This window comes from Wyeomyia smithii, chromosome 2 (genome assembly GCF_029784165.1).
Source record: "Wyeomyia smithii strain HCP4-BCI-WySm-NY-G18 chromosome 2, ASM2978416v1, whole genome shotgun sequence".
Classification (NCBI taxonomy): domain Eukaryota; kingdom Metazoa; phylum Arthropoda; class Insecta; order Diptera; family Culicidae; genus Wyeomyia; species Wyeomyia smithii.
Genome location: NC_073695.1, coordinates 186,749,133 through 186,772,940, shown reverse-complemented (window position 1 = coordinate 186,772,940; position 23,808 = coordinate 186,749,133). Strand labels below are relative to the sequence as shown.

Below are 23,808 nucleotides of genomic sequence, written 5' to 3'. Positions count from 1 at the left end.
CACACTGCATCAGATGCATCCACATGCCGGAATGCCGGCTGTTGTTGTTTACGTTGCACAGTAGACAAGCAGGCTAATAGTTGATAGCATATTCATGCGCATAAAAGCTGAATCTCTCATCAATAGTCGTGTAGCACATAGTTGAATTTCCATTATTTATTTGAAAAATAATTGCTCTAAAATCAGAGGAAAATATTAAACCACATACGTAAGATACGTAAAACTGGCGTTCTTTTCTGGTACACATTGCCCCATAGTACTCCGTACCCCGTCCTGTCTAACTGCTCGACAAATAATGAACAAAATGAATTTTCTATTTTCTTGACTTTATTGAGCCTCAAAGAAAATCCCATACGCAACTGTCAACAAATTCTTTACAAAATCAATGCAGCATTTTTGGAGTGGTAACGAGACAAATGGAGGGCTGCGTAGGTACACCGCCTTCATGATTTTATCCAGAGTATGGTACCTTTCGAGTTCATTTAGTACCAATTTTTTTTGTAAGTTTTCTTTCTGAGTGTTAAGGCCCAAACTAACAAATCGACACGACATTTTAAAGTGTGCTAGAATTGTTTTGTTTTTATTCTCAGGTTTTTATACGTCAAATGAAGTGCCGTTTGTGCTGAAAAGTAGAAGAATTGCGAAAGATGAAAAAACAGCGAGTGTCATACGGCTTAGAAGTTCGACGATTTTCCGGACAACATCTGTAAATTTTTGCAAGGTAAGTGATTTATGTCTCGTAAAAGAATCGAATTCTAATTTTATTTCGTCCTTCCAGCACAAGATCACAGAGATTCTGATGAAAACATCTTTACGCTAGAGGCAAGTATTTGTTAACTAAAACATCAATTATTTAAATTAAATTAATTTAATTCTTTGTTTGCTTTACAGGCTTCCTCAACAGAGAAGGATAGTTTATATTTGGTGCTGAATTTTTATAGTAAAAATCCAATTTTATAAATAAAACAAAGGTTGCATTATATGCAATCATTCCAATGTAAAACTGTTTTTATTTTGAAGTCGAATAAAAATCATTCGAAGCTCGGTAAACATTCATTTGATAATCGAAATCCAAACACTTTATGTTTATATGTCATAACACGATAGTCGAAAGTGTTTTTCTTTTGAAAATAAGGTGTTGCACGATAAACAATTCTAAAGTGTTTCGCATATGAAATCTATATGTTTTGACCAGTAGGGCGAATTCAAGTGCAAAACATTTTATAATGTCGTGTCGATTTCTTTCAGTGTACGTAACACTGGCGTTTTTTTCTGGTACATGTTGCCGTACTTCTTCCTGTCCAACTGCTCGACAAATAATAAACAAAATGAATTTTCTTTTTCTCGGCTTTATCGAGCCCCACGGAAAATCCCATAAGGAACTGTCAAAAAGTTCTTTACAAAATCAATGCAGCATTTTTCGAGTGAAAACGAGACAAATGCTGGGCTCCATAAACTACTCAAACAGTGATTTTATTCAGAGTAGTTCATTTTTGGAAGATTTGAGAGTGTCGTATATGGGTTCACTTCCCCCACATTACCTAGTCCCAACACCTCTCAAACTGCTCGAAAAATATAGGACGAAATGAATGTTCTACTTGAAACTCAAACAAACTGTCAAAAAGTTGTTTACATTTTTTTTATCATTGTTGATTGATCTTGTCAAAAGGTTCACAAAATTTAAAAATTTATAATTTCTCCGCATCTAGATGGGTAAAAAGTGCGCGGTAGCCGGTTGCTGCAATCGGAATCGATCTGTTTCGCTTCACGTGTTTCCGAATGAACCAATACTGTGAGTAAATTTATGCATCAATTCAACATAGTCATTAAAAATTTACTCTTTTAGTCTGAAAAAATGGGTAGATTTCTGTGGAAACCCGAGGCTGACCGACGCTGCAGATGATAACCTTCTTTTACATAGACGGATTTGTTCCGCTCATTTTACTAAGGAAAGTTTCTTTGACCCTACCAGATTTTCAAAGGGGTAAATAGAAAGCACTTTAGACTTTGAAATATATAACCTATCAAACTTAATTTTAGACTGAGAAAAGGAGCTTTTCCTAGTATAAAAATGTCCGACGATTCATCTACTCCAATGGAAGACTACTTTGACGTTGAGTATTTAGAGGAAGAAGAGGAAGAATACAGTGATAGTTCCGGTAAGTGAAAAACCCCTTCAAGTTTAGCTTACGTTCGCAACCATATGAATTCTCTCTGTCTAGTTGGACTCAAGTGTATATTTGCTAATCGATAGGTAAGTACAGTAACTATTCGCTAACTGGGCACACTTTAATTGGACACGCTTTAACTGGGCTTCTTTTTAACTGGGCGCTCACTAACTGGGAGAATTCCCAGGTAAAAAGACAACAAACGTCAAATATCAAAACGAACGGGGGGCATGTGGATTGGGAACGAAAATTATAAACATAAAGTTTTCTAATCGAGCATATTTAAAATATGAAAACAATAATATTGCTGATAAATGTACTCGCTATTTAAAAGTAAAGCTTAAAATCTTCATTTGAGAGATAAATTTATAAGTGTGGCTTCCCTATTTGATGATCAACTTAAGAACGAAAATCTTTTATGAAATTGTCGCGAAGCAGCGTCATCCATCGAAATCCCCCTCGGCGTTGAGATGATATCCCCGTTAGCGAGCTGATTTCAAAAAATGGGAAGTGCTCGACGCCCAGTTAGCGAACAGTTACTGTATATATATATTTTTACTTAATAGATAATAGCTCATTTCGTTCAGACTATTTGAAGGTTTAATTTTTAATTCTGCTTAAATGAAAGCCGAAAACGTGGATTAAGTCTTTGAATTTCATATCGTCTGTGGTAAAGAAATGATGTAAGCACGTGCTCCTTACCTCAATATCGGCACGGTGCTCTTCAGGAGCAAGTTTGTTGCCGCACAAAATTGGCTTAATATGCTCAGCGTAAACTATTCCGAATTTTAGTCGTGCTCCCGCCTTGAGTTCCTTGGCATGTTATTTAAAAATGGCCTTGTCCCGGTTGAAGCTAGGCATTTCCTTGTCTCAACGTCCACGTTGTTCACAATCGATGGCAAAAACATTTCCAGGGAACACCGAATCGTTTTGACGATTCGATCGTACGTAAACCTACTCTTTCGGTCATGCCCTACTGGCGGTCCATATGTAAAGCAATGTCGCTTTTTCCAGATCACGGCTCTGGAATTCGGCTAAAAGTCCGTACAGCACAAGTTGCGTTTGAAATTTGAAATTTTGCGCCTCCAGTGCAGCTTTCAGCTGAGTCTACTATTTAATCAATATCAGGGGGGAGTAGAAAGTGAGTGCGCGGTGAGGTAGCCGGTTTTTTGTTTTGGAGGGCTGGAGACGAAGTATCACTATGCAACAGGAAATTTTTTTGAAGTAGAATACTTCTCTCAGGAAGTTCGGCTACATAGGGATGTGAAATGAAAATCTAAACCCGAAAAAAATGAAAAATATGTCCAATTTCAAATGCTAATAAATCGGTTAGTATTCGATGGATTTCCTTCGTTCTTGCAGCAATAGATTGCAAAATCTTCTAAGATTCTTCCCAAAATAAGATAATTGTAATTCACACTATTGTACTATTGAAAATAGTCAAGCCTTGTCAAAACGAAAAATTCGACCTCTGATTGGTCGTTATATGCTTGCTTCCCAAGCACGGTCGACAGGATCATATACCTTGCAATTGAAAACATGCTATTTGGCCTATATAAGAGCCTGCTTCAGCCGGAGCCGCTCATAATAGTTCTAGACAGCGACAACAGCAGTTGTCCTTCCTTAGCAGCAGCACTAGCCCTGTGGTTGGTCACCACGTCTTAGGAGCAGCGCGGTTTTCTCAGCGTGTGTCGCCAGACAGCCATTATTCCCCCCGTGTTGGGGCAGCATGATGATTGCCATCAGGAAATCCAATTTCGGAAATCAAAATGCCTTTTTTAAGGCAAATAAACAAGTCATTGAAAGTTAATAATTTTTGTCAACGCAAGCAAGCATTCTGTGTTGCATCCTAGCAATTCAAATTTGTCGCACCCGTCTAATTTACTGAATGTGAAATAGCTTCCACAGTGCATGTTGTCCGTGTATCTTAATTCCCCCAATGTTAGGGCAGCTTAAAGGTTGTAATTAGCAACCGATTTTGAACCGCAACATGCTTTTTTCAAGGCAAATAAAAAATAATTGAAGGTTAATAATTTTCTGGCATCAACACAAGCAGACATTCTGTGCGGGATGCAATCGAATTCTGTTGTAGTTGTCTAATTTTTACTTTCACTTTATTTAGTAAACCCTCCACTGTAGGGGCAGCGCAAAGGCTGCGATCAGCATAACCGACATTGAATAATTAACTGCCCTGTTAGTACGCATTAACAAAAGCAGTTAGTTCGACTATGCAGAGCTAATATGAAGTCGATTCAATCAATCAGCATGAACAGAATTTCGTCGTCACCCAGCTGCCAAGTTGCAACATGATGCAACACGCAACAGCGAGCAAACGAAATCGCTTGATGTTACAAACCGCAATAAGATACGGGTTAAAACCGTTGCGTGTGTGAGAGCACCATCGGTGTTTATTCGCTGGATACACTATCTACTGTCTACTGAACGCAATAATCTGCTTACATGCGACACGGGGACGGGAACATTTTCTTCAACCAAGCTGCACAACACGACACAAAACATGTTATTTTGTTGCTTCAATGAGAGTGCTATCGGTCCGGCTCGACAAGAAATCATTTTTGTGCATCCGTGCGACGAAACTGAGGAAAAACTTTAGAAACTGAAAAAAGAGGAGGAGCTTATCAAATGATCGCTCTGAGCCGGAATGAAGTCACACATATTTTTCAAGTTATATCATTCCACCACGTACGTAAAATAATTCATTCCTATTTTCATCCCTATATAAGAGCCTGTTTTAGTCAAAGCCGCTCATTATAGTTCTGAACAGCGACGACAGCAGTCCTCCCTTAGCAGCAGCGGGAGCGAGCAGTGGGTACCATCGATAGCAGATAGCGGCCACAACTGTGGCATGGCTGCGGATAAACGTAGCAGTTTCAGCGGATCTCACCATCGATAGCAGCAGGGCCAGCAGAAGCAGGTACAGCGGGTACCAATGGCGGCCACAACTATGGCATGGCTACGGATAGCGTTGCAGTTGCTCAGCAGTTGGGCCAGCGTAAAGCAGCTACAACTGTGGCATGGCTATGCATAGCGTAGCTGTTGCAGCGGGTATATCAGCATCGATAGTAGCAGGGTCAGCTGATGCAACGACACTCCGTTCACTAAAATGCTGTTTCAGTGAGGTAGTGGGAAGCATCAGCAGCAGGCTTGCATACAGTGAATACATCAGCCAGCAACTTTCTGTAAGGCCTCTGCCATAGTAGACGCGAAAAGCGGCGCGAACCGATTCGCTCGGCCGTAGGTTAATGTACAGCTCTACTGATGGCTGTACATTAACCTACAGCCGAGCGAATCGGTTCGCGTCGCTTTTCGCGTCTATTATGGCAGAGGCCTAATGGGAAAGTTGTATCATTTTGTTCAGAAAAATATTATTGTCGGTAATATTACAGAGATGCGATTGCGTAAATCCGATTTTGAATTGAACAATTGTTCTTTTGAGAACAAATAAAACACTTATTTGAAGAGTTAATAGCTTTTGGTACCAATAGCAGTATAGTGACAGCCTCAGCGGTAGATGCAGATGCAGCCGCTACTTCCCTGAGGCCGATGTAAAGGTAAATGGGAGCAGCACGACGAAACTGTTCGGGTTATGCTTAGACGCGCGTCATTTTTCGTTCTTGATATTCCCCACATGAAACGACGCGCTTTCGTATGATAGCGGTGGTATTAGCGGTAGATGCATTTGCCAACACTTCCTCCAGTAAAGCCGTGTCTAGTTTCCAATGTGAAAACACCTTTCTCATTGTGTTGACCGTGCGCCTTAGTCCTCACTATCGAGGTGACACAGAGATGTAAGATAAACACTACATCCTATGATAAATTGAACAATTGTCCTTATAAGGACAACAAATGAATTAATGAAGATTTAATTTTGAATTAGAATACTTCTCTCAGGAAGTTCGGCTACATAGGGTGTGAAATGAAAATCTAAAACTGAAAAAAATGAGAAAAATTTCAAATGCTAATAAACCGGTTAGTTCTCGATGGATTTCCTTCGTTTTTGCAGCAATTGAATAGAAAATCTTCTAAGATTCCTACCAAATGTATGAAATTGCAATTTTATCATTCGAACTATTGTACTATTGAACACTCTTAAGCCTTGTCAAAACACAAAATTCGACCTCTGATTGGTTGTTATACCGCGCTTTCCCAAGCACGGTTGGCAGAGTTATGGACCTAGTAAATTGGGAATGCATCATTTGGCCTATATAAGAGCCTCATCAGATAATAAACACACATTTAATCGGATATTAAATTGAACAACTGAAATTTGAAGAACACAAATGATTATTTGAAGAGTTAATATTTTCTCGTTTTGCGCTATAATCCAAAGTTAATTATCTTCATCTACATGCATACTCTGATTTTTTTTTTTTTTTTTAAGGGGTGATTTGTTAGTAGCTTAAGTATTTATGATAAATATTAGTAAATAATGAGTATGTGTGTCCAATCACAAATGGTGACTTCTCAACACTGTTAGAAATTTGTAATTTTAATTGTTAGGATTTGTTTGCTTTCGCAATTAGGACTTATCATTCGTAGGGATTTAAACCTACTTGTCAGAAAAGGGGAAGTAAACTTACAACTAACTTAATTGCTAACTTATTGGCTATAAAGAGAGCTTATCGTAGCAATTGAGGATTGCAACGATTTTTGTCGAAAATTGTTAATAATTTTATTTGACATAGCTTCTAATGGTTCAACACCAGTAAGTCTATGTAATTCGAGTGTACCAAACCAAGGAGGACGCTTCAAAATCATTTTCAGAATTTTATTCTGAATCCTTTGGAGCGTTTTCTTCCTTGTTGAACAGCAACTTGACCAGATCGGTACAGCATAAAGCATTGCTGGTCTAAAAATTTGTTTGTAAATCAAAAGGTTGTTCTTTAAACAAAGTTTAGAATTCCTGTTAATGAGAGGATATAAACATCTCGTATATTTGATGCACTTGGCTTGTATACTCTCAATGTGCTCTTTGAAAATAAGTTTTTTATCATAAATTAGTCCCAAGTACTTAACCTTGTCGGACCAACTTAAAATAACCCCATTCATCTTGACAACGTGATTATTGTTTGGCTTGAGGAAAGAAGCCCTAGGCTTATGAGGAAAAATTATCATTTGAGTTTTAGAAGCATTGGGAGAGATTTTCCACTTTTGCAAGTAGGAAGAAAAAATATCTAAACTTTTCTGCAATCGACTGCATATGACACGAAGACTTTTTCCTTTTACGGAAATGCTTGTGTCATCGCAGAACAATGACTTTGTGCATCCTGGAGGCAAATCAGGAAGATCTGAAGTGAATATGTTGTACAGGACTGGACCCAAGACTGAACCTTGAGGCACACCTGCTCTGACAGGAAATCTATCAGATTTTGAATTCTGATAGACAACCTGCAGAGTTCGATCAGTAAGATAATTTTTTAAAATTTTGATTAGGAAAATTGGAAAATTAAAAGTTTGCAATTTCGCAATCAAACCTTTATGCCAAACACTGTCGAATGCTTTTTCTATGTCTAAAAGAGCAGCTCCAGTGGAATAACCTTCAGATTTGTTAGCTCGTATCATATTAGTAACTCTGAGCAATTGATGAGTTGTGGAATGCCCATGGCGAAATCCAAACTGTTCATTTGCAAAAATTGAATTTTCGTTGATGTGTGACATCATTCTGTTAAGAATAACTCTCTCAAACAGTTTACTTATTGAAGAAAGCAAACTGATTGGTCGATAACTTGAAACTTCAGCTGGGTTCTTATCCGGTTTTAAAATGGGAGTAATTTTTGCATTTTTTCATAATTTGGGAAAATATGCAATTTTGAAGCAGCAATTGAAAATTTTCACTAAAAATTCCATTGTGCTCTCAGGGAGATGTTTGATTAGTATATTAAAGATTCCATCGTCACCAGGTGCTTTCATATTTTTGAAATTTTTAATAATTGATTTAATCTCATTCAAGTTAGTTTCAATTATTTCTGCAGGTAAAAAATTCTGGGAAGAAATTAAATCAAATTGACGGGTGACTTCATTTTCAATTGGACCCACAAAATTCAAATTTGAGTTATGAACACTCTCAAACTGCTGAGCAAGTCTTTGAGCCTTTTGTTCATTGGATACAAGAAAACGTTCACCATCTTTTAAAACTGGAATAGGCTTTGAAGGTTTCTTAAGAATCTTCGACAGCTTCCAAAATGGTTTTGAATATGGTTTCAATTTTTCAACTTTAGTCTCAAAATTTTGATTTCTCAGAAGAGTAAATCTATGTTTAATCTCTTTCTGTAAATCTTTATAAATAGTTTTAAAAACAGGGTCACGAGAACGTTGATATTGACGTCTGCGGACATTTTTCAAACGAATTAGAAGTTAAAGATTTTCGTCAATTATTGGTGAATCAAATTTCACTTGAGCCTTTGGAACAGAATAATTCCTGGCATCAACAATTGCACATTTTAATGCTTCCAAAGCGGAATCAATATTCACTTCGTTTTGCAAATCAAGCTCATTATTGAAATTTCTCTCAATATAATTTTTGTATCTTTCCCAATTAGCTTTGTTATAATTAAAAACAGAGCTCATAGGGTTTAAAACTGATTCATGTGATAAAGAAAAAGTTATTGGAAGATGGTCAGAATCAAAGTCAGCATGTGTGATCAAATCACTACATACATGACTTTGATCTGTCAGCACCAAATCAATTGTTGAAGGGTTTCTTACAGAAGAAAAGCATGTAGGACTATTCGGAGACAAAATAGAATAGTATCCTGAAGAACAATCATTGAATAAAATTTTGCCATTGGAATTACTTTGAGAATTATTCCATGAACGATGTTTAGCGTTAAAATCGCCGATTATGAAAAATTTCGAACGATTTCTGGTGAGTTTTTGTAAATCACCTTTAAAATAAATTTTGAGCTCGCGTGTGCATTGAAATGGTAAATATGCTGCGGCAATAAATAAAATCCCAAGTTCAGTTTGAACTTCAATTCCCAAAGTTTCAATAACTTTCGTCTCAAGATGGGGAAGAGCACGATGTTTGATTCGGCGATGAATAACAATTGCAACTCCACCGCCGGAACCCTGAATCCTATCATATCTATGAACCACGTAATTGGGATCATATTTTAATTTTATGTTAGGTTTCAAAAATGTTTCAGTAATAATTGCAATATGCACATTATTTACTGTTAAAAAATTAAAAAGCTCATTCTCATTGGCCTTCAATGAGCGAGCATTCCAATTTAATATTTTAATTGTTTTATTTAAAATCATTGCTAAATTTTAAATTAGAAACAATTTTAATAGTAAAATTTGTGCCTATTTGAATGGCTTCAAACATTGATTTTGCCTGCAACATGGCGTTCATAAGATCAAACATTGCCTGTTGCAAAAAAGAAAGTTTACCTGTCGTAATAGGCCCCAGGCAGTTGACATTAGAAAAATATTTTCGGCAGCAATATTAGCTGGAGTAATAGGTGTACAATTATTTTCTAGCGTGTTTTGCTTACCCATATTAACGGTCATTTTCGAACTACCAACACTAGGCGGTATAATGTTCGAACTACCTGTAACCTGTGCATAAGTTAAACGGGTATGCAAAGGAGTAGGTAAACTATGCGTCACTGGTACGCTTGGAGAATTTTGTTTTGAAGTTGGTTTTAATTGAGAAATTGAATTTTGTTTACCTTGCCTTGCCTTAACAATTGCTAAACGGACTGGGCATTGATAAAAATTTGACATATGGTTGCCGTTACAATTCGCACAGCGAAAATTTTTACTCTCTTTCACAGGACATGTGTCCTTTTTGTGAGAAGAGTCTCCACAATTAAGACATTTTTGGTCCATGTTACAGAATTTGGAACCATGGCCATAACGTTGGCAAGTACGGCATTGGGTGATATGCTTTTCACCTCCGCCATACTTCCTATAAGTTTCCCACTTTACACGCACATTATCCAAAGCATGTGCTTTTTCAAAAAATTTTAAGTTGTTAACCTCATTGCGGTTAAAATGAATTAAATAATTAACAAGGGAAATTCCAGTTCTCTGACTGTTTTCGCCTCGTGATTTTTGTTTCATTAGAATAACTTGGGTAGGGGCTATGCCAAGTAATTCTGTTAAAGTAAGTTTGATCTCATCAACGGTTTGATCGTTGGTGAGACCTTTCAAGACAACCTCGAACGGCTTGGCGTTCTTGGTGTCATATGTAAAAAAATTGTACATCTTGTCAGTTAAATACTGAACAAGACGATCACGACCCTTTACTGAGTCGGCTAATAAGCGGCATTCACCTCTACGGCCAATTTGATTGGTAACTTTAACGTCAGAAACAAACGTTGAAAGTTCCTTTTTGAATATATTAAATAGTTACCACAATAGGTGGAACTTTCTCCTTTTTTAAAGATTTTATATTTTGTATAGTTTCATTATTGGTAACTTCCATTTCACCAGCTTCTTGCTCAGGCAAAATATCAAAAGGATTGTCACTACAGACACTCGATGTGTCAGAAAGAGATCCCTTTCTTTTCCTCCCCGCAGCGATGCGAGGTTTCTTTTTCCGTCCAGCCATTTCAGGTGATACGAAAAAAGTTAAAACAAATGTTAAATTCAAAAGTAGGTAGTCTTGAGAAAGACTAATGGGAAATAACTTTCAGGTAATCTTTAAAAGACACACTGACAAAACACAAACTTTGAAGCTATAGGCAGTCAAAGACCAGTCCACAAGCAACCGAAAAAACGTCTGATCTGTAGGACAGTTCAAGACGCACTGTGGATACTCTGATTATTATTACGTGTTTGCGTCGCTTAGTGTTTGGCTACCGTCATGCAGAACGCAAATAACGGCGCGATGCGATTCGGCAAGACGAAATCTGTTGAAATGTATAGCTCTACTTCGCCTTGAAAAGAGCTGTACATTTCACCACGGTAAGGCGAATCGCATCGCGCCGGCATTCGCGTTTTGCATAACCGTAGCCGTTGTTCCGTTCCCGTTTAATGATGTCGTATTAAATGTGCATTTTACAATTCGGCAGCACCTCAACTTCTCATTTGCACAAAATTCAAAAATATTCAATGTACTTCATTCAAAATATCAGACAAAAAGAAATTACAATACTGCCAATGAACGGTCAACGTTTATTTACTAGAAAAAATGACTGACACGCAAGCAGCCGGGTTATCTTTCTTGTAAAAGTATTCTACTTCAACCTTTCGGTCGTGGCTTTGCATACAACCTTCTTGTGATTTTTCTTGTTCATTCTTGTTCCCCAAAAAAAAAATATACGACGTATTTTGCGGTGAGAACAGTAAACGGACAATGTTTTTTATTGTAACCAGAAAAAAACATGGTATTTTTGCTGTAAGCTTGCAAACGATTTTTGTCATTACCATGTTTTAACAACGTTTTTGTTGTTGCATCTACCACCGACAATATTTTTACCATGAAAAACATTTTCAGTGATTTCTAAATGTATGGAAAAAATGCCTAAAAAAATGCTGTAGATACATAACAACACCCCTTTTTCATGGTAAAAATGACAAAAAATGTTTTTTATTGTTCTAGACAGTGCTGATAAAGGTCATTTTCCCCAGCAAAATTCTTCGAAAATTATAGCCAATCATTTTCAATTTTCACTTCCAATGATCGCAGCACTCTTTCAGATACACTAGATTTTCGTCCTAGTAACGTGCTGTTATACTCAGATGAAATAGATCGCGCGCATCGTTCACGGTTACGGAATATAATTTGACGACAAATCCAACCAAATGATCTTCACTTCAAAGCGAAAAAGAAAAACAAACAGTCCACTTAACCAAAATGAACCTCACCGAAACATTTTTTCACTGGCACTGACCGATGCCTTGACAATCTTCGTTAACTGATTTTGTTGTCTTGCTTTCATCGCATGAAATATAATGAGGTGTTTTGACAGTTCACTTCCATGCAAAAAGCGGGAAGGGAGAACTCTGAAAGGATTGTGAAAAAATAACGTTTATGGAACTATGTACAATTACAGCAACTTTTGAGGTTTTTTTGATGTTTTTTTTTCGGGTTTCCTTGCTCATTAGAAAAAAATGCCTCAATTTTCAGTGTTTTAACATGTAAGGCGCTTTTGAGAAGCACAAATATTGATTGCAATGTACTTAGCATTGTCATATTTAAAAGCATCTAAATGACATATTTAACGATGTGAAAATCCGTTTTTCAGTGGATATTCATAAACAAACTTTTCCTCGATTAGATTGGTTTCCAGTATGGCCGATTCTACTTTTAAGTTACCGTTACACCATAACACGTATAAATAAAAGCGTTTGCTTTACTCGTCCCGTGTAAATCTAATGAGGGAAGCAGAGTAAACTCTTTTATTCATACGGCCTCATGTCTCTATACGTCTAGGGTGAACATGAGCAAAATCGCCTCAAATGACCTTTCGTCGAATATCGATCATTTTGGAATAAACGGAAATTTTGCACACGTATTTGGCTTAGCAAACGAGTATTTTTCACAAATGGTGAGATTTTTTAGACCCATGAGCTATTTTGTTTATTCCTTAGTGTTTCATCTGACATAAAGTCTTAATGAAAAAAGGATAACCATTAAAAGCAACTGGAGTTAGTTAATCTGTGTTTGAAAATATGACTTGGCACACCAAATTCGAAAAGAGCTATGTTCTGAAAGGGCGTGTGCATTTCGGCATAGGTATTGTTCAGAGCATTGTAGCTCAAAAACCGTTGGTTGTATACAAAACCTGTCTAAGAATGAGTTGTAGGGAGTTAATAATGCTCCATAAAAAATATACACCGTGAAAAAAACTTTTTCACTAAAAAATTGAAAATAAACATTATATTTCAATTTAATAAACAAAGAGTTGATTTTTTTTCAAATAGTACACAACTTTAAAAAGCCACATTATAGGGCTAACCAGAAAAGTACACTAAAGTCGCTTTGTACGCGGGAGATACGTGCCGCGTAAGAGGAAATCTCGTAAAAAACACGCGTAAATTCCGGAATCCGAGTAAAGAAATTGCGGAGTCCGCCTAAGAAAATAGGACCGCGTAAATTCCGGAATCCGCGTAAAAAAACCGCGCAAATTCCGGAATCCGCGTAAAAAAAAGCACGAAAACCGGGTACACTGGTTTTTTGTAACGATTTCGGAAAATATGATGCAAGCGAAGCTGTTTTCAAATGATGAGGTACCTATCAATCAATCATAACATTTCAATAAACCTATGTTTTTTTGCTGGAGAACCACGGACAAATTAAGATGAACGAGTATTTCCTAAATATTGAAACCCCTAAATCTTGAAACCCTAAATTTCCTAAATATTGAAAAACCTAAATGTTAACCACCAATAACACATTCCATTGAGCTTGAGGTAAAATGTTGGTTGAATTTGAAATTACATGCAAAACTTGGTTAAATGATGGCATAAAACAACACTCTTTAAATAATAATAATATCATAGCTTTGACACTATTTTTGAAAAAAATTTTGGAGTTATGGGCATGTGGTAATTCAGAATGTTGAGGATTTTCATGGAGCAGTTATCACTGCTATTTAGTAGATTTAATTGATAGGTCATTGAAAAACAGTCGCATTATTATGCTTTCGCGTTACAAAAATAGTTCTAGATAAACATTTCAAAAGGTCCTATCTGCTTTCATCGTTTTTCCGAAGCGCCTTTTTATTTCGATGATGGTTCAGCTTTAGTAACTCTTTCAGGCGTGGTGGCGTTCAGAAGGCTAGAGTGATCCCTCCGCTATAAACTAATGCAAATAACGTGTTATAAAAGCTGTTTAAAAAGTTGCGATGGTTGAATGAAAGTGATCGATCAAAAAATCGATCAAAGCAGATAGGACCTTTTGAAAAGTTTCTCTAGAGTTGTTTTTTTTTTCATATTGTACAAATGTTACACGCTGTAGAAAAGTAGTATTCAGAATTTTCTTAGTACTCGATGAGACCTATGGTATGTGAAATTGGTGCATTCAACTCAAAGTTACAATAGGGTCAAAGTATTGGTGTCGCGTTACGAAAATTTTATGTGTTTTTCTAAAGTTACGAAAACGAGTTTTTGAGCTTTTGTCTGTGTATATTGATAATACAAAAAAACTCTCTCAATTGCCTTTGTTTTGCTGCAAAAGATTGAAAATTGGATGTGCAGCTATGAAGTTAGAGTCATTCAAAAATACTGTTTCAATTCTAGGGCCTTTAATTTTTGGCTTAAATTTTGGCATGAACATGACATGAAATCATTAATTTTTTATTACAAAAAATTATATTTCCAAAATTGAAAACATGCATCCTTCAACATTTTATATTTTATGTAAAATTTTATGAACTTTCTGAGAAAAACATTAAACGATGAGATCTCTTTGATCATCAATGCTAGAAACTCCGAACGACGAAAACACCAAGGTTAATTCCACACCACCTTGTTCGTTAGAGAGTTGCTGACTAATACCTTTTCAACATTGATTCAAACTCATCAAGCTCTGGGTACAATATAAATTAACACTATTCCTGCCGAACTCACTCGATACCTGATGGTTATAAGACTATCTAATATTTCAACACACAACCCACAAAAACCACAAAAACGTATTCATTTATGTATGTTAAAAGCATCATCTTTACTTACTTAAAGTATATTTTATATTTTTTCTTGCAAGCCTCAATAAATACCTGCATTATTTGCTAAAAGATTTGAAATCCGTCAAGAGACTGAAAAGTTACATTTTTTTGAAAATAGTCATTTTGATCAAAAAGTCGATTTTTTGCGCTATACTAATTCAGAAAGGGCATTAGGGTGGTCATACCACAAACAATACGGGTCTTATTATTCTGGGTACGGAATGATAGCTTTGCATAAACTACTATGTTTCCCCTTGACTTCAAAGAAAACGGTATCAAAAAAGATTGAGATCTGTATGAGATATAGCTTTTTTATGCAGGAAAACATTCCCAGTACGATACGGGATAAAGTAAAATAAATCTGAAACGCCTCCATCGGTGTAATTTTAAACTAAATTTAAAGTTCATAGCATAAACTTCTTGGTATTAGCCCAAACGACAACTTTGCCAAAGATAGTAGACTAATTTAACCAAACTAATCAGGATGCCCACATTTACGAAGCTCGCATTTTCATAACACCATCGACATACCAAAATGGTTTTGGGAACATTTCGTTTGCAATTCAGTATTTTTTATGTTGTACTATGTCATTTTGTTGGAGTTGGTCTCCGAAACAAATGCCCAGAAAAAAACCAGGGTCCGAGAACTTACGGCAGAGCTGGTATCTGGACGTATGCCATCAAAGGTTGAAAAAGTGAAAATCAGCGATGGTGTCGCGTTACAACATGTATCGGGCTGCAGTAAATGATACAACTATCTGAACTGCTAAACCAACCCGTCATAAGAAAGTACATTTAGTTGGCATTATTTACGACCTGTTTAAATATTTTTTTTAAGGGGGGGATTTGTTAGTAGCTTAAGTATTTATGACAAATATTAGTAAATAATGAGTATGTGTGTCCAATCACAAATGGTGACACTGTTAGAAATTTGTAATTTTATTTGTAAGGATTTGTTTGCTTTCGCAATTAGGACTTATCATTCGTAGGGATTTTAACCTACTTGTCAGAAAAGGGGGAGTAAACTTACAACTAACTTAATTGCTAACTTAATGGCTATAAAGAGAGCTTATCGTAGCAATTGAGGATTGCAACGGTTTTTGTCGAAAATTGTTAATAATTTTATTTGACATAGCTTCTAATGGTTCAACACCAGTAAGTCTATGTAATTCGAGTGTACCAAACCAAGGAGGACGCTTCAAAATCATTTTCAGAATTTTATTCAGAATCCTTGGAAGCGTTTACTTCCTTGTTGAACTGCAACTTGACCAGATCAGTACAGCATAAAGCATTGCTGGTCTAAAAATTTGTTTGTAAATCAGAAGTTTGTTCTTTAAACAAAGTTTACATTTCCTGTTAATGAGAGGATATAACCATCTCGTATATTTGATGCACTTGGCTTGTATACTCTCAATGTGCTCTTTGATAATAAGTTTTTTATCGTAAATTAGTCCCAAGTACTTAGCCTTGTCAGACCAACTTAAAATAACCCCATTCATCTTGACAACGTGATTATTGTTTGGCTTGAGGAAAGAAGCCCTAGGCTTATGCGGAAAAAATATCATTTGAGTTTTAGAAGCATTGGGAGAGATTTTCCACTTTTGCAAGTAGGAAGAAAATATACCTAAACTTTTCTGCAATCGACTGCATATGACACGAAAAATTTTTCCTTTTACGGCAATGCTTGTGTCATCGCAGAACAATGACTTCGTGCATCCTGGAGGCAAATCAGGAAGAACTGAAGTGAATATGTTGTACAGGACTGAACCCAAGACAGAACCTTGAGGCACACCTGCTCTGACAGGAAATCTATCAGATTTTGAATTCTGATAGACAACCTGCAGAGTTCGATCAGTAAGATAATTTTTTAAAATTTTGATCAGGAAAAATGAAAAATTAAAAGTTTGCAATTTTGCTTTCAAACCTTTATGCCAAACACTGTCGAATGCTTTTTCTATATCTAAAAGAGCAGCTCCAGTGGAATAACCTTCAGATTTGTTAGCTCGTATCATATTAGTAACTCTGAGCAATTGATGAGTTGTGGAATGCCCATGGCGAAATCCAGACTGTTCATCTGCAAAAATTGAATTTTCGTTGATGTGTGACATCATTCTGTTAAGAATAATTCTCTTAAACAGTTTACTTATTGAAGAAAGCAAACTGATTGGTCGATAACTTGAAACTTCAGCTGGATTCTCATCCGGTTTTAAAATTGGAGTAATTTTTGTATTTTTCCATAATTTGGGAAAATATGCAATTTTGAAGCAGCAATTGAAAATTTTTACTAAAAATTTCATTGTGCTCTCAGGGAGATGTTTGATTAATATATTAAAGATTCCATCGTCACCAGGTGCTTTCATATTTTTGAAATTTTTAATAATTGATTTAATCTCATTCAAGTTAGTTTCAATTATTTCTGCAGGTAAAAAATTCTGGGAAGGAATTGAATTAAATCGACGTGTGACTTCATTTTCAATTGACCTCACAAAATTCAAATTTGAGTTATGAACACTCTCTTTGAGCCTTTTGTTCATTGGACACAAGAAAACGTTCCCAATCCTTAAAACTGGAATAGGCTTGAAGGTTTCTTAAGAACCTTCGACAGTTTCCAAAAGGGTTTTGAATATGGTTTCAATTTTTCAACTTTAGTCTCAAAATTTTGATTTCTCAGAAGAGTAAATCTATGTTTAATCTCTTTCTGTAAATCTTTATGAATAGTTTTAAAAACAGGGTCACGAGAACGTTGATATTGACGTCTGCGGACATTTTTCAAACGAATTAGAAGTTGAAGATTTACGTCAATTATTGGTGAATCAAATTTCACTTGAGCCTTTGGAACAGAATAATTTCTGGCATCAATAATTGCACATTTCAATGCTTCCAAAGCGGAATCAATATTCACTTCGTTTTGCAAACCAAGCTCATTATTGAAATTATTCTCAATATGAGATTTGTATCTTTCCCAATAAGCCTTGTTATAATTAAAAACAGAACTCATAGGGTTTAAAACTGATTCATGTGATAAAAAAAAAGTTACTGGAAGATGGACGACCTTGTTAATCATAAACTCTTTAAGCTAACTTCCAATATCCAGGCTAAAATGTACGCCAAAGACGGTTCCTCATGGTGTCGCGTTACGTTGGAATGTGCCCAATAGCTTTTTAATTTGAAATGACTGCCTGAGTCATTTCAAATCATAAGAACTCAAATATTTTGAAAAATATTGAGGGCCGAATAAAAAAAAACTTCCATAGAAAATTTTATTTTCATTTCTCCATCCTGAACTTTTTTTTCAATTTGTGTAACTTCTCAAAAACAACTCTTTGGTTTTTAAATTAAAACTATAAAACCAACGGTTTTTAAGCTATAATGCTTGAAAAAAAAAACTATGCCGAAATGCATACGCCCTTTTAGAAAATAACGTCTGAAAATTCTCTCCATTTGTAAAAAATGTTCAGTTTGCTAAGCCAAATACGTGTGTAAAGTTTCATTAAATCAAAAATGGTCGATTAAATTTTTACGTATTTCCAGGTCATTTGGATGATTTTGTTTTGTAATATTTTTATTTTATTAGATTTTTAGACAATCGTGTAAAAACCGTGAAATTTCTCTAATGTTTTTTTATTTCAAGTTTTATCACCAAATTTCCAAAACCATAAAATTTGACCGTTTTAATTGTATAAATCCACAAAAAACGTTATGTTTTTAACACGTATTATATACCTTTTTTGCATGGTCTTGTTTGGGAAATTATCTCTGATGAATCCCGAAAAAATAGCCTTGAAAAAATATAAAAACTGCAGTTATTGTACATAGTTTTACCATAATTTAACTCTATTTTTAATTGAAAATAGGGTAATCGCTCCATTATTCATCTCAACAGCTAGCTGCACCTATATTCATCTTATTTCTCTCATTAGTCCAATTTACCGTCAAATTTTTACAAATTTTTGCAAGTAAATCTATTTGCTTCTCGATTTTGTCAAGTGGTTGAAAGTTTTAAGTTGAAAATATGGTGAAGTTTGACAATAAATTGATCAAAAAGGTGTGATGAGATGAATATAGGTACTGAGATGAAGATTGGAGCGATTACCCTACATCAATTTAATTTAATATAATTTAATAAAAACATTTTTTTGCCGTTCATACCATAAAAAAGCGGGTTTTGTGTCTTGACAGCAATTTTTCAGATTTTTTCTCATACATTTGGAAATCACTGATAATGTTTTTCATGGTAAAATTATTGTCAGTTAGTGGATTCAACAACAAAAAAAATTGGTAAACATAGTAATGGCTGTCCATTTCCATAGTCCATTTCCTGTTCTCACCGCAAAACACGCTTTTTTTCTAGAATCTAAACATACAAAATTTAAAAATGCAGCTCTGCACAGTAGAAAGGCGCTCATAAATGTTGTTTTCCCATGTTAAAAGTTCAATACGTCAACCTAAGTGTATTTTGCGATGCTGAATTCTAAAATTACATCACCTTTGATTTATTTTCCCTAGGTTCAATTAACAAAATAATATAATTCTCAAATTTCATCAAAAGGACAGTCGTTAACAACATACAACATTCTTAAAACCAGTAGAAATGGCTCAACATTCCTTGTTTTTCAGATTGCTTTACGAAAAAAACCAAGTTGGAATACTTAAATTCACTGAGAAGGGGAATAATTGCACTTAACGTGGTAGAACACTTGTTTGAGATGGCGACTTCTGGTTTCAGGAAAAACAGTCGAAAGTGATGAAATACCAGCCAATATGGGCATTTCCTGCAACAATACAAAGCAAAGCCTTGGTGCTACATTCCGATTCGGAACTCGACCTTTTGTTTATTATACAAGGACTTCACAGCGAACTGTTTAGTGTACAGGACAATTGCGGGCCTAGCGCTATGATCCTACTGATACTAACATTCTTTCCTGAGCCGAGACTCGAACCTACGACGATTGGCTTGGTAGGCCAGCATCGTACCTTGGGATCAGCTGGAAGGTTCTGACGGCAATAATGCATAGAAGCTAAAAATCGACCTCAAGCACAGTTTTGAATTCTGAGATGGCGACTTCCGGTTTTTGGAATACATCTAAAAATGACTTAATATGATTATCTCCGGAATCAGATTGATGCTCAAAGGCCAGAAATTGACTCCACGTGCTATCTTTAATTCCAAGATGACGACTTCCGGTTTCTGTAAATCAGCTGAAAACAACCGAATACCTCGCAATATGCGTATTTCCAGAATCTAGGTGATGTACAGAAGCCGAAAGGCGATGATTTTCTAATTCCGATAATACCAATCATTTTAAGCGATTTTTCTTTTGAGTTTGATTGTATCTAATATCCGATTCTTCATCTCCAATCACCAATCAATTTAGAATGTTAAAAATTAATAAAATAAAAAAAGGGCGGGACGAAGTTTGCCGGGCCTGCTAGTGAATATATAATATCGAAGAATTAATGTCATCCTCTATCAAAAACTAAACAACTATGCAACAACTAGTTCAACCGGAATATCGATTTGCGAAGTTGCATGGAAGATTTCTGTTGAACTCAAAGCATTATAGTTACCTTCTAAAAACGGTTGTTTAACCGTTTGTTTACATATTCCCTTTTATTTATACCTGGGGCTAATGTTTTTGAAAAAAATAATACATTTTGTAAATACACCTCGAAAGTTTTCGCAAAAATTCTACATACCTAGTTACATATACGAGTTGAACCTAGTCGTGGTCCTTGTTTTAACTTAGCTGTAGGGGAACTTGGTTCTATTGACATTACAGTTGACAAACTGATACCTTGTATAAGAGATACAAGGCCGCTGATTTTTTTTAATAAGTTGAGGATACCGATGGCCCTGAAGGAGAGAACTGTGAACTCTCATACATCATTAGTCGGAGTTTTTCTCCGCGAAAACGAAATAAAACGAACGAATTTTTGCACCAAACACAAGAATATTGCGGGTTTGAGTCCCATCGGGACTAGGTATATTTTTTTAAGTTCCACCCTTTTTAGTGCAAAACTTTAATGCGGGTCATAAGACAAAGAAAAAGAAATTAGTTAAAATAGTAAACACACTAGTGTACTACTAGATGATTTCTTTTTGTATTGCTGAAAGGTATTGGGACTCATAGGGGCCACTGCGACCGTCTTGGTGATTATCTTTTGTGGCTGGCCCCGATTGATGAACACAGATTACGAGGACTTAAGTTTAATTACTTGAATGTAGATTACATAGGCCTTGTACTATATTGAAGACTAAAAAATAATTAAATTATTTTGAAATTTTGGAATAAAATATTTATTTTTATACATCACTTTTACTAATAAGATTGTACGCACACAGCTATGTTTCGTCGTGCCCAAGCATTTTAGTGAAATAACATCTCCCAGGCGATAACAGCTGGTGGGAATATTAGTTGTGTTGTATGTGGCTGTGTATATGAAACCTTTCTGTTTGCACAGTTCTCGATTTTCCTCGCCACTCTGCTGACGTACGATAAAACGAAGGAGCAAACAAAACCGCAAGCGTCGCAAAAGCCAACTATAAAGGGACCGTGCGACATTTGCCACATGCGCCATGACGCCGAAATTCATTGTAAATTCGCTTACATAGCGGCTACACACAGGTACTTAAGGACCTACTCAGTGCTTATGAGACATCTACTTTTACAGTGAGGAGACAAATTTTGTTTGAAGGATTTTTTTCTGCATACCAGAACTAGATGGGAAAACTGTTCAGTATTCAATTCTAACCGATACCTGTAAGATTATCCGTGCCGAAAATTCCCATTGCTGTTATTAGCAATTGAAGTGACTTACATAAGTTAACTGATATCTACAATATCTATAAAGTGACTGTTAATCACTGTTAGATAAATAGAATAACGCAGCTACTTGGTTTGCACTTATTAAACTATGATCGAAAAATACGAACGATTTCATTCAGCGGTGTAATCTGGCTACATGCTAACACATACAAGCATACATTCACACATACATATACATCCACATTAGTAACAACTTTGATTGACAGCCTCCAAAAGCAAACATCAGAAGTCCCGAATAAAGTTATTGAAATTAGAGAGCGTTACATACACACATGTATAAATCAACATACACCCACATCCAGAAAATGCTCAGTTCGTCGAACTGAATCGAATGACATAGGACATCCATTCTATTCTATTCTATATTTCCATTCTATTCTAATAAATATATAATCATATGATAGAAATGATTGTATATCAATACAAAAAATTTCAAAAAAAAGTAAATCAAGCGATCGATGACAGTGCTTGGCGAGAACTGGCACATCTACCATATATCATTTCTCCTTCTTTTGATCCAACTCACTTTTCACCTACCATGTTACAAAAACCTACTCATCTCATTTCCTCGGCTACAAACACATACTAATGCTATTTTGGGAAATATACTACCGCTCTACAGTTATTTTTTTTGCATTTTTCTTCACCCTCCATTTTTCCCTGTTTTTCGATTAAATGGACCGTCAACTTTTGTATCCTAGCATATATATTATTAAACTGTAAGCCCAAAATTTGTTATCAAGAAAATTTCAACTACATACTTTTTCACACCGTTTGCTTGATCAAGCCAAATTCTTTAAACAAATTTAAATAAAAAAGAATTAACAAAGACATCCAACCTCCCCTACATTATATAAGAATAAGTATAATTGCTTCATTCAAAGCAAAAATAACACATTTCAAGTACGGTTTATCAATATAAATTCATCACTATTCTGAGTATATGTTATATTCAAAAGTATACGTTATATATACTTTAAGTAGTTATTAATGGTTATGCAATCATAAAACGCGAATGAAATAAAACTTTGCCAAAAATACAAAGTTAATCTTTTCTGAAAGTCAGCTTTCATATTTTGCTTTGCTGAAAAATGTTTTTATTCTCTTGATTGTATTGGTGAATATTGATCATGATCGTGTCCAGGGTAGGATATCAAGAGTGGCTCTTTGCGTTGCTCCAATTCACCTATAACTATAATGAAAGAGTCAAGAAGTTATGCGCGTCTGAAAGAAACTATGAAATCTATAATTCACTTCTTTTTTAACCTTTCTGGATACGGATTCGGTATTGTTATTTATTGTTACATTTATTGAACCCCTTAACCTTTTGCGATTTTGGCATTCAATTGAACTATACATTCATTTGAATGAATAAGGTTGTTACAAATTTTTTGTTTCATGTCCCGCTCCTCTACAGAAATGTTGAAATTTGGAAGGAAAAATTCAAGCCGTTTTCTTGATATTAATCATTTTTTGGCAGTGTATATGCTCAATTTAGCAATAAACGAATCCAGCCACAGTGAGAGTGTCATCAAAAGACAATTCAAATAAATCATAATAGTAATAAAGTGTTATCTTTCAACATTCATTTGTATGCAAGTTACAAACGTCGTGACTTGCATACAAGTTTTTAAGGATATTCTTTTTTTCTAGGGGTTATTTATTTTGACCTCCCCACACCCCTCCAACCCCTTGGCTTACTTTAACAACCCTTGACATGAAAACAATTCAAAATTTGGATTGGCCTATGTGAAAAAGAAATGCAAATAAGTTTGAGGAATTAGTGAAACTTAAGCTGCCCATGCCCCCCTCCCTGAATACGTGCTTGAAGTTGTATTTTTAGATCTTCTTAAATGAACTTTTTCTAAAACAACTTTGGTTTCATTAAATTATTGGCTGCACTTTTATTTCAAAACAATGTATACTATTTTTATGATCCTTTGTTTAAAAGTAAACAATTTTTACATGACACATCTGTTTAGTTTACAAATGCGTCTTGACTGTGTCAAACACCCGCGAAAACGCCGACAAAATGGCGCTCAGTATGTGACAGCTGTCAAAACGTGCGCGACAGCGCGCCAATACAACCATCCGCAGTGTACTACACGTAAGCAAACACCATCTCCCTTCACCATTCAAGGGCCTCATCATCCATCGCATTCTAACGGGCTC

At 35.6% G+C, this 23,808-nt stretch overlaps 2 protein-coding genes across 2 annotated transcripts in view; one reads left to right on the top strand and one right to left on the bottom strand.

The window, feature by feature from the left end:
- The window catches only part of LOC129721834 (bestrophin-4), a 43,387-nt gene extending 40,404 nt beyond the window's left edge, over nucleotides 1-2,983 (bottom strand). The window contains exon 1 of the mRNA XM_055674875.1: nucleotides 2,871-2,983. The gene's annotated coding sequence lies outside the window, so the exon portion shown is untranslated. The remainder of the gene's footprint in view (nucleotides 1-2,870) is intronic.
- On the top strand, nucleotides 1,536-20,113 carry LOC129721835 (52 kDa repressor of the inhibitor of the protein kinase-like). Its single transcript, XM_055674877.1, has 4 exons — nucleotides 1,536-1,792; nucleotides 1,847-1,984; nucleotides 2,041-2,159; nucleotides 19,427-20,113. Exons 1-4 carry the CDS (start codon nucleotides 1,710-1,712, stop codon nucleotides 19,552-19,554), a joined length of 468 nt encoding a protein of 155 aa, XP_055530852.1. The 5' UTR covers nucleotides 1,536-1,709; the 3' UTR covers nucleotides 19,555-20,113.
- The last annotated feature ends 3,695 nt before the right edge of the window (nucleotides 20,114-23,808 follow it).

Bases quoted from the DNA above. Each gene is read 5' to 3' on its own strand.
- LOC129721835 (XM_055674877.1), top strand. From the start codon at position 1,710: ATGGGTAAAAAGTGCGCGGTAGCCGGTTGCTGCAATCGGAATCGATCT. The intron at 1,985-2,040 runs GTAAATAGAAAG...ACTTAATTTTAG, and splicing joins CCTACCAGATTTTCAAAGGG to ACTGAGAAAAGGAGCTTTTC. The intron at 2,160-19,426 runs GTAAGTGAAAAA...CTTGTTTTTCAG, and splicing joins AGAATACAGTGATAGTTCCG to ATTGCTTTACGAAAAAAACC.